The sequence below is a fragment of the Etheostoma cragini genome, chromosome 2 (genome assembly GCF_013103735.1).
Source record: "Etheostoma cragini isolate CJK2018 chromosome 2, CSU_Ecrag_1.0, whole genome shotgun sequence".
NCBI lineage: Eukaryota > Metazoa > Chordata > Actinopteri > Perciformes > Percidae > Etheostoma > Etheostoma cragini.
The window spans coordinates 2,585,911-2,597,676 of record NC_048408.1 but is presented as its reverse complement, the minus strand read 5'-3'; the positions used below and the strand labels follow the sequence as shown (position 1 = coordinate 2,597,676).

At 41.1% G+C, this 11,766-nt stretch overlaps 1 protein-coding gene across 1 annotated transcript in view; it reads right to left on the bottom strand.

The window, feature by feature from the left end:
* Positions 1-3,477: 3,477 nt before the first annotated feature.
* LOC117957860 (zinc finger protein 638-like) overlaps positions 3,478-11,766 on the bottom strand; it is a 31,923-nt gene continuing 23,634 nt past the window's right edge. The window contains exons 15-24 of the mRNA XM_034893943.1: positions 10,864-11,001; positions 10,495-10,656; positions 9,908-10,327; positions 9,360-9,794; positions 9,067-9,240; positions 8,481-8,943; positions 6,627-6,878; positions 4,729-4,854; positions 4,503-4,624; positions 3,478-3,768 (exon numbers count right to left, since the gene is read on the bottom strand). Coding sequence (XP_034749834.1) covers positions 3,712-3,768; positions 4,503-4,624; positions 4,729-4,854; positions 6,627-6,878; positions 8,481-8,943; positions 9,067-9,240; positions 9,360-9,794; positions 9,908-10,327; positions 10,495-10,656; positions 10,864-11,001 — 2,349 coding nt within the window. The 3' untranslated portion in view covers positions 3,478-3,711. The remainder of the gene's footprint in view (positions 3,769-4,502; positions 4,625-4,728; positions 4,855-6,626; positions 6,879-8,480; positions 8,944-9,066; positions 9,241-9,359; positions 9,795-9,907; positions 10,328-10,494; positions 10,657-10,863; positions 11,002-11,766) is intronic.

Below are 11,766 nucleotides of genomic sequence, written 5' to 3'. Positions count from 1 at the left end.
AAACTTTGTTGTTCCCTTTTCCATCTATACAGAAAACTTAATTCTTCCCCATTCTCTTTTTCCCCTTAGACTCAATGTGTTTATAGGCGTGGCGTATCCCCTGGAAAGTTTGCGTGGGAGACTGAGTCTGTAAATCATGCTTTTTCACCCAGGCTGAAGCTGCCAGCTGCAGTCCGGTCAGGGCAGAGTGGCTGCTGGCACGCGCCTTGCTCGCCCTCATCGTACGGGATGCCTGAATGACTTTGAAAAACTTTTTTGCATTCTGACAACCTGCTTTGTCTCTTTCCCTGCCTTCTTCCTATATGCCTGTTCCAGCCACAGCATAGCAAATTTAAGTTCCTCCACATCCTTGGACTTCACTCGTCGTTGCTTTTCTCGCATTCAATTCAATTTATTTATAGTATCAATTGCATTTGTTTTTCCAATTCTTTAACCAGCTTTTCCAACTGCTCAACATTACATTTTCCTGTAAACTCATATCTCTTTTTCCATTTTTCTACATAATTTGAGCTTCCTTCACAACATTGCTCCATATGTTTAGCATCACCTTCATGTACCTCCCCCTCTTACTAGTACCCCACTAGATCAATGTAATTTTTTTTACACACATCTCCATGCAGGAAACAAGGAGCTTTTTGTGATGTTTTAACCTTGTTACTGTAATTTCAACAGTTTTACATTAGTTTCATCAGATTTGATAAACAAATTGCTCTAATCATTAGGAACATATTTCCTATTTACCTTCATAAGCTCCACCCAACCGGAAGGCGGCCATTTTGAATTGTCATGTGTTTTACATTCTTTCGAACTCCTCCTAGGCCGTGACTGCAATCTTCTTGAATCTTTGCAGGTAGTATCTACTGACACTCATAATGACAAGTTGTCCAAAGAATTTTAATAGTGCAAAAAAAGTGCAAGTTATAGAGGACCAACTTCCTGTCAGGGTTCTTGAAAGAGGAAGTTGCATATCTGGCCAAGATTTATTCCAATTGCCATCAAACATGATTCAGTTGTTCCACATAGCGGCTTGATCATCCATGCCAAATTTCGAGTCAATAAGCCTTTAGACGGTGCCATTTGAATGTTTTGTATTTTTCTTTTTATACATTTTTTTCTTCCTGTAGGGGGCTGTTGAAACAGGAAGTTGCAAATCTGGTCAAGATTTATTACGATTGCCACCAAATATAACACAGTTGTTCCGCATAGCAACATGAACATTCATGCCAAATCTTGAGGGAATTGGACATTACATGGGACTGTAAGACTTTTTTTAATTAATTACCCATATTGCAATATATCTAGCACTAATCCCATCTGCATGCAATTTCGCATTAGGAATAAAATGCAATAAATTGTAACTGTATTTCTTTCCCAACACTACATATCCGACTGAATAGTTTGTTAAATGGGAATAAAATGTAGGAGAGCCTTTAATGACAGTCTGTGACTGTCAGTCATGTGTGACTCGGCTGGCACAGCCCCCCCATGAAATCACTATGCTACAGATTCATAAGGTAGTCACCTGAAACGGTTTCCCTACACAGGTGGGCCTTGTCAGGTTTAATTAGTGGGATTTCTTGCCTCATTAATGGAGTTGGGACCATCAGTCAGGTTTATACACAGCCGACAGCCTATTGGCCAACTGGTAGAATTCATATTATGGCAATAACCAACCAGCTAAGGGAAGAGAAACAAGTGGCCATCATTACTTTAAGAAATGAAGGGCAGTCGGTCTGGGAAGTTGTGAAAACTTTGAATGTGTCCTCAAGTGCAGGCGCAACTGGTTCAAGACTTATCAGACATGTTTTCAGTTATTTCCACTTTTTGTTAAGTACATAATTCTGCATGTGTTCATCATAATTTTGATGCCTCAAGGCAAGGCAAGTCAAGGCAAAGCAGCTTTATTTGTAGAGCACATTTCAGCAACAGGGCAATTCAAAGTGCTTTACACAAAATCAGTTAAACAGATAAAACATTTCATAAAATAGATAAAACACAATTGTAAACTTGACTACCTTTACACTAATTAGTTAATGTTAGTTCTACCTTTCGTGATCACCGTCAGAGTCACTACCCTTCACAACTTTATTTTTAGAGCCATTAAACTGATCAGGCGGGCCGGCTCTGTGGTCGGCATGAAGCTGGACTCACTGGTTACGGTGGCAGAGAGGAGGACATTGGACAAACTGCTAGACATTACTGAAAATGCCAGCCGCCACCTGCACACCGTCATCAGCACCCAGAGGAGCCGGTTTAGTGGAAGGCTGCTCCTTTCCAAGTGCCGGACCAACAGACTCAAGGACTCCTTTGTCCCTCATGCCATCAGACTGTACAACTCCTCGCTAGGGAGGGAGGAGGTAATAGGGCAGAGAGGACAATACATGCATACATGCATTCATACAGTACACATACAGACATACATACATGCACACCTGGACTTAAATTCACACCTGGTCACTTTATAATTTTAACACTGGACTCAACACTGACACTTTTATAATAATTTATGGTCTTTTCTTAGTTTACTTAACGAATGTTCTTATAGTTATTATCGTTATTTTGATGTCTTTATTCTGTCTTTATTTATTTATTTTTTTATTTATTTTTTCTTGCTAAAACTGCTGCTGGAACTTTCAATTTACTCGCGGGAGTCATCCCAAAAGGATTAATAAAGAGAAGTCTAAGTCACCTTTCGTCTCCTTGGACTCTTCTTCACACTAATTAAGCCAATGTCTATTTCGTGTCTATTTTCGACATTACACATTCACACTTTTTTCTTTAAAGTGCTACCCTTCGAGTCCGTCTTTAACTTGAGACTACCTTTACACTAATTAGTCAATGTTAGTGCTACCCTTGGTGATCACCTCAGTGTCACTACCCTTCACGACTCTCAGCGATAATCTACAATGTAAATGGTCATGAAAATAAAGGAAACTCATTGAATACACACACACACACACGCACACGCACTCACACGCACACACACACGCACACACACACACACGCACACACACTGGACTCTTGGAGATTGCGCCGCCATTTGGCAACAGATCAGCCTTGTATGACAAACATCATCCGATTTACATGAAACTTAGAATATGTGGTCTACCTGTGATACTGAGCCGGCCCCTATACTTTAACCACACCCAATCACTCAGGCCATGTCCCTGTTCATAACATTTGAACCGTTTAAGGTACAGTCTGGTTTAAGGTGTCATTGAACTCAGCAGAGACTCCTGCAATTTGGCTACGTCCCCTTCCACAGATAATTAACTGGATGATGTAGTTTCTTATAGCAGGGAGTACCATCGTCATTGGTGACATCTGAGTGTTGCGCAAATTCACTGCCGCAAAGATTGGCCGCTGCCAGTACCCCCGAACTGCGAAGAGGCAAGGGCCCGTTCATCACTGCTTGCAGTTTTAATTTATGTTGTTTCCGCATCAAAGATCTAATCATGCACCAAGCAAAATTGGGAATAAGTGATAGAAAATTTAGTATGTTTTATTGATTGAGCAGACTTCCTACTGCCAGCCATCTTCCACTGTACACAGTTCCTACACATATCTTAATTGTACATAAAAAGTCTAGAACAGATATCCATTTAGACATGAGACTAATCTACAGCAATGATAATCTGGACCCTTAGTGAGAAATGAAGAGACAAAAACAGGAGGGGAATGGTGAATTCAGTCAATATTTCATATCTCTATTCAGATGGATTCCGGTTTGACAGTCAAATTCACTGTCTTCGTGGTCTGCAAGTATTTCTGGAAGAAAATAAACAAGAAAACTGGATTAGACGTAAATACGGGCCTTTTTGTAGCCAAATGCATGTCTAAGGTATTTACACCTGTTATGGGGAATGCCCAATGGGGCATTTGACAGTAAAATATATGAATGAATTAACCTTAAGCTTTACATGTCACCTTTGTTCTGATAGGGTTGAAAAACTTCACATTTGCTTTACTCACTGAATACTTATGGTTGAAAATTCCTCCAATTTGTTATTACACTGCAAAGTTCATGGATGGTTGGTATGCTACAAACTGACTTGTACAACCAGATCAATCAAGTGCAGGTAAGGATGGGTATCGTTAGAATTGTAATAAAATATACAAAATGAAAGACATAATATGATAGTAGTGATGATATAATAGTTTATTTTTTACTTTGTTGCAGAAATAAGTTAAATTCTTTCCTGAGTTTTCTGTATACAATAAGGGAAGAAATTGCTACAAAATTTGGTCTGACAGCTATAAACAATACAACATTGTATGTATTTGGATGTCAAAATGGCTCACACCGCTTTCTAAGGACCAAAGTTACATGCTACATATGTTGTTAATGACCGCGAGAGAAAAATGATCACTATCAATTGGATGAGGCCTGGCCCCCCTTCAGTAGCCCAGTGGAAACAAAAAATTAAACAGGTCCACATAATAGAAAATATGACTGCTATTTTACAGAGTAAAGTGGTGTGTGTTTGTGTCTGTCCCTTTACCTGTAGGTTCTCGTAGTGTTTGAGTGTTTTGCAGTGGTTTATCTCTGCCTCTTTGGTTCCGCTAAAGAACCGATTACACACCTTACAGAAGAAACCCGTCTTTGGGACCAAGAACTCTATACCTGTGGAGACACATAACACCTCACGTGAACTGATGCAAGTGCAGATGAACACAATAGTGAAAATACAGTAGCAGACATAGTGAATAAAAAGTGACATGTCTTACCAACTGGGCTGCTAGGATCAAAAGGAGGGAGGGAGTAGTCTGTACTCATGGGAGTGTCTCTCTTTAATGTCATCTTCACACTCTCCTCTTCGGTGTTTGTTTGATCTTCAGACTTCTCACGCTTAACTGTGAAAAACAGAATCAGTGGAGAATTAAATGGCAGTGTGCCGAGAGAGAGCGAGAGAGAGCGAGAGCGAGAAAGCGAGGGAGCGAGAGAGCGAGTCATTGAGTGTTGCATGGTTGTTAACCAGCAGAGGTGTTAATTTCCGTACAGGTTTTGTGGTTTGACGGTTAAGGGTGAAGTAGGGGATCTGATTTGCGGGGTACTTTGGCAACAGTAATGTTATTAGTTGTGTAAGTTAGCAGTAGACTTAATTAACCCGACCCAAGGTGAGTCTGGTGAAACTGCTGTGTCTGCCCAGTTCAGCTCTAAGATTTTCTTACATTGCACAACGCTGTGATGGAATAATCTCCGATTATGTTACAGTGATGGAAATAAGTATTTGATCCCCTGCTGATTTTGTACATTTGGCCACTGTCTAAGAAATGATCAGTGTACAATTTTAATGGTAGGTTCATTTAAATAGTGAGTGAAAAAATAACAACTACAAAATCCAGACAAACACATGCCAAACATTTAATAAATTGGTTTTGCATTTTGATGAGAGAAATAAGTATTTGACCCCTCTCAATCAGAAAGATTTCTGGCTCCCAGTTGTCTTTTCTGCAGATAACAAGCTGAGATGAGATAAAATGCTCCTAATCTCATTTTGTTACCTGTATAAAAGACACCTGTCCACAGAAGAAATCGATCAATCAGATTCCAAACTCTCCATGGCCAAAACCAAAGAGCTGTCCAAGGATATCAGGGACAAGATTGTAGACCTACACAAGTGTGGAATGTGCAACAAGACTATTGCAAAGCAGCTTGGTGAGAAGGTGACAATAGTTATTTTGATTATTCACAGTTGGAAGAAAAACAAAAGACACAACATTTTTTCTCCCTAGGTCTGGGGCTCTATGCAAGATCTCACCTCGTGGAGTTGTAATGATTATGAGAACAGTAAGGAATCAGCCCAGAACTACAAAGAAGAATCTCGTCAATGATCTCAAGGCAGCTGGGGCCACAGTCACCAAGAAAACAATTGGTAACATACTACGTTGTGAAGGACTGAAATTCCTTCAGCAGCACCAACAAGGTTCACCTGCTCAAGAAAGCACATGTACATGCCGTCTGAAGTTTGCCAATGAGGAATGCTGCCTATGACCCCAAGAACACAATCCCCACCATTAAACATGAAGGTGGAAACATTATGCTTTGGGGGTGTTTTTCTGCTAAGAGGACAAGAAAACTTCACACATCAAAGGGACGTTGGACGGGGCCATGTACCATCAAATCCTAGGTGAGAACTTCCTTCCGTCAGCCAGGGCATTGGAAATGAGTGGATACCCATCCAACAAAGGAATGCCAATAGTACTAAGTCATGCTTTGCAGAGGGGTCAAATACTTATTTCTCGCATTAAAATGAACGTCAATTTATAATGTGTTTGACATGCGGTTGTTTGTATTTTGTTATTCTTTCTCTCACTATTTAAATGAAACTACTACTAAATTATAGACTGATCATTTCTTTGCCAGTGGGCAAACGTACAAAATCAGCAGGGGGTCAAATACTTTTCTGGTGCAAATAGGCTACAGCTTACAGCAACTTAAAACTATATTGTGTTGGCAAATAGCTTTTTATAGAGTCTCCACTGAGCCTAATAATAGACACTGAAGCCTGGGTCTTTTGTCACTAAACTTATCTCACAACAGTTACCAACCACACCCCCAAACACAGACAGACAGACAGACAGACAGACACGTTTTATTTCAAACTAAATCCAACAAACCATACCTGTCCCCCCAGCTAAAGCTCCAGTCTCTTTGTCCTCTTCATCCTGCACCTTCTCATTTTCCTCTGTTTTGTCTGACACCATCTCCTCCTTCTTAACCTGACTGTAATTAAGAGCATCGTTCTCCCTCTCATTCTCTGAAGTCACTACTCCTGTTGTTGGGCTGTTTGAGGAGGAGTCCGCTGGGTGAGCTGAAGCTGCAGGAGCAGGTTCAAAAAGGGGTTCAACCTCAGTGGTGGAGTCCAGTGTGGCTTCTAAAACATGACAGATATCAGGCCAAAATGATTTACACACTCTCAAACAAAAAATGAAAGAATACATATTTAATCCCTTTTCCTATCAAAATAGGAAGACAACAGTGTAAGTAAAACAGTAGAAAGAGGCATTGAGGCCAGTGACAATATTACAGTTGTTACTTATGTAGTTTCTTTCAAACTCAGTTCTGACTAATACGGAAAGATATTCAATAATCATATATATTCATTTATAGTCAATAATCAATATTCAGAATTTGTGGACGAAATAGAATTGCATAGGCCAGAAAAGGGAAAAAAATGTGTAGGGCAGTACACGACTCAAATCGGATATGGCTGTTATGACTCCAAAACAATATTTTACTATTTGTACCTTTTTTTTTAGTATCAAGCAATACTTTAATTAAAAAAAAGGTTGTTCTGCAGTACTCCGACTGACAAAGCTGTGTACTAAGTTGACCCCCCCCAGCTAATGCGTGCCAACTACTGTAGCCAAATAAAAACCTGAACTAGTGTGAACCAAGGTAGCCAATGCACTTCTAATAACTACCATATTTATTTTTATTATCTATTATCTTAGAGCCTGACCGGGCATAGCCTCTTTTCGAATTAGGCCGGAACGATATTGAAAATATCTGACATTGAGATATTTTTTTCTGTGTAAATCTGTGTCAATGATGTTAGATCAGACACAGACTTCTGTTGTAGATTAGTGTCACGTTTCCAGTGTTGTGGCTCCGAACCATAAATTTTAGTTGGGACAGAAGGACCCCTTGGTTCTTTAGGCTAACTATATCAGCTTTAGCCCGACTACCCATTGAAAACTATGCGCATCACTGTGTCAGCGGCAGCTGATACCTACGGTACTTTTCTATACAAAGAGAGCCTCACTTCCCATAACAATAACCCCCGTCGGACTAACGTCAAATACACACATTGCCCACAGGGCTACCTGTCTTAAAGGGGAAGGGTCGGACGGTAATAATCATGTAAAAAGAAGAACGGTGAAAGTTTACTTTTCTATCAAGCAGCAAAAAAGGATTAGCTTCAACATAACAACGTCCTGCGATGGGACTATCGTGCATGCGCACATCGCGATGTTGATGCTAAAACACATTATCGTTCAGCCCTCCTCAGAATTATCTTTGGTCTGGTCCAAGCTGCCTGTTCCCGTTGCTGACATCTTCCATGAGCAGACGTGATAATGTAGTGGGATAATTTTACCCAGCAGATTTGCAGGAAAGTGAGTACTCAATCTGCCGCTACTTCTTGGGACCAGAATGTTAACTCCACACAGACTGACAAAAACCAAACAAAACAACTGCCCAACTTAAAGGATCTCTGACTGAGGCGTCACCCACTGATGATTTGAATATTTGACTTATTGAGTGTCAATCACTGCTCATGCACACGCATTCATTCTCCCTTGTGGTGGAAGTGCCTTTGGAGAACATTTTGGGCTTTAGCAGAAAGGGGGGATGGACTGAGAAATTGTTGACATTCAATTTCTTTGGCTAATTCCTGGATATTCCCAATCTTAGATACAGCACCTTTAAATTTCCTTCATTTCTTCATTAAGAATAAATGAGTGTTAGGTCATACCTGTGTCAGTTTCGATGTCAGTCTGAGGTGTGATCTTAGTCTGAGCGTGGATCTGATTCTCAGTTTCGATGTCAGTCTGAGGTGGGATCTTAGTCTGAGCGTTGATCTGAGTCTCAGTTTTGATCTCAGTCAGAGGTGGGATCTGAGTCTCAGTTTTGATCTCAGTCTGAGGCGGGATCTGAGTCTCAGTTTTGATATCAGTCTGAAGTGGGACCCGAGGTGCTTCTGTTTGACATGTTGGCACATGTGTTTGGCTGGGTGAAGAGTCAGCTTGTGATGCGGGAGAGGGGGATGTTGCAGCGATAAGGACCAGTCTGGGTTTTAAATCTGAAGACACTAAACCATCTGAAGTTTCAGCAATCTGCACAGCCACAGGTTCAGACTCTGGTACGTGTTCAGACTTCACCAGAGTTGCTGGGGCATCTGACATTGTTGATTCTGGGGTAACCTCCATGGGCGTATCCTACAAACAAGAGAACAGGAAGAGGACCATGATGGCTCAGACACGGCAATAACCATTCAGAGAAGATGTTTTATGAGAGACAGACAGACAGATAAATACTGTATATTAGATGCTAAATTGTACCCCTGGAGCGTCCTGTTGGAATGATGTGGGAGCGTCCTCCCCTCCATCTGTGGTTTCCATGGGAACAGAGGGAGAAGGAGAAGAGCAAGGCAGGTCAGTCACATCTCCAACTTCATCTACGGTTACAAAGTCACTCATGTTGAATGGGAAGTCATCAAACTCCTCCTCCTCTACCTGATAGGACAAAAAAAAAATCAACTGAGAAAAAAAAAAAAAAAAAAAAAAAGAGATTTAACTCGCCATTTCCAACACTTTCTCACCAGACAGTGCCTTCTCACCATTTCTCTCTCCACTTCAGAGTTATTATACAGTTCATCCATCCAGGAGCTTTGCGTGTACTCGTCCGACCTGCAAGACAACCTTGACCCTGAAAAACTTTCCCTGTGTTTTCTCTTCCTCTGCCTCCTGTCCTCCTCCCTCTTCTCCCTCTCCCTTCTGGCTCTTTCATCCCGTTCCCTCTGCCGCCTGTTCCTCTCCTCTTTTTCCCAAACCCTTCTCTCCCTCTCCTTTCTTGCTTCCCTTTCTTTTCGCTCCATCTCCTGCTTCTTCACCTCCTCAGTGTGGTTCTTTGCAGGCTCTTTTATCCCTTCTGTGGTTTTTTCACCCTGCTTTGTCTCCATTTGTGTCCCTCCCTGTTCTTCATTGGTGGAAGTGGCTGTGTTGTTGGGATTGCTAGCAGTTCTAGTTCGGCATTCCACAAGCAGTGCTTTAACCATCTCTTGAGTAACCTGTTAAAACAGAGATGTCAAAACTCATACATAATAATATATGGAGTTTCTGGCTTAGCGACAAAGTCTGGCACAAATTAAAAATAACAGAAGCAGATTTTGGGGATATTTACCTTAGGGAGCTCTTGAATGGCGGCTTGGCCATCAGAGCTAGATGGCTTTGTCTCTTCACCGGCAGGAGTCTTGTCATTTCCTTTTGTGGGAGCATTGACACATATGTTTTCTTCTGCTGTTTCCACAACAGTTTTAACAGCTGGTTTGTCCCTCATGTCTGTCTCCGAATCTGCTCCTGGTTTGGCGTGTGGTGCAGCCAATGAAAGATCAACAACAAGCTTGTCTTTTCTTATCTTGTCGTCCTTGCTCCAGTCTTCTTCCAAATCTTTACCTTCACCAACCGTCTTATCAGTGTTTGTCTTCTCATCCTTCCTGTCACAGGCTTTTTCAATTGCCTCCAATGGAGATTCAAGATTCTCTTTGTCTGCAGATGCTGCTGCTGTTGCAGCTTGGCTGCCTTTCCCATTCATAGGAGTATCCTACGATCAGAGACAAAGAGTAGTTGATTGGCGTCACCTCAAACTGATGTATTCAGGTGTTTAATATGAGTTAAAGCTGCAGGAATATACGTCAACTGTAGATAAAATGTGTCTAAATGGATGTCCCATTGATAACTTTTGCAAACCACTTATTAAAAGATACCAACCTCAGGTGAATCAGGGTATGTAGTGACTTTGATCTGTGTGTTAGCTTTGGGGTCGGGCTTGCGGGAGAAAAACAGAGGGTTGTTCTGGATGATGCATGGAAACATCTGGAAACGTTTGTAAACAGACAAGGCCATAGCAGCGGTTGCCATCTCACAAATGACCTGAGCAGGATGAGACATGTCATCATGTCAACAGCGTATGAGATGTATTTGCCTGATAAATAAACAAGGTGAGACATGACAGATCTGGAGAAAATTCCTTGTCAAACCAGGCCATATGGTGACAGAAGGCACACATTCTCAGGACACAGCAAATTCACGAGATAATGGATAAGCATGCTTGCAGCTGCACAGAGGAACAGCCCTCACCATATTGTTGAGAACAACAGTCTTGATGACAGTACCAAAGCGTCGCACCAATTTCTGGACCTCAGAAGCACCGGTTGGCGTGTTGGGAACATTACTGATGACCAACAGGCAGTTCCAGCCTACTGGACCAGGACTCTCCTGCAGGAGGCAAAGGAAAATTCTGTTACCTATTAATAAGTGGACAATTACTTATCCATCACCAGTTTAGTGATGTCAGTCAATCAGTTCCAAGTATACAGACTATTCGTGTATTCTCTATATCTAATGTGTGTCACTTCCTAAATAAACGGAAGTGAGGCAACACTATATGCCTTATATGGGCGACAGCAAAGAGTAGAGAGTCGGAAAAGATAGTTATCCTCCAAGTCAAACTAGTAGGGATGAGCGAGTACAGCATTATCTGTATCTGTATCTGTTTACCACATGAATTATCTGCATCCGGATCCGTACTCTGACTGGGCGGGGCCTAAACCGGAAGTGGACATATTTAACCCGGAAGTGGGTCGGGATGTCTTGAAATGGGGGGGGGGGCTTTAATCGGTATGTTATTTTAAGCATGCAATTGATATGGGTTGATCAAAAATTGTTATATTTATTGCTGATTAGAAATCTATTTACATGACAGCATCAGCATTGAGTGTCATTGGTGTTGTCGTGGTAACAAACAAACTATATAGGCCTACAGTATATAACAAGTTTTGCAACAATAAATACAGCAATGTGCTAGCAATTATTAAGTAAAATGTAAAACAAGAGTTTTCATACTCAACAATATAACTTTATTTTTTAACTTTAAATTTTTCTATGATCAGTCGGATCATTTAATTATTTTTGGTTCTTTTTTATTTTCACACTCACAGACAAACACTCAATTGTTAGTGTGTGTGTCTGTGAGTGAGTAAG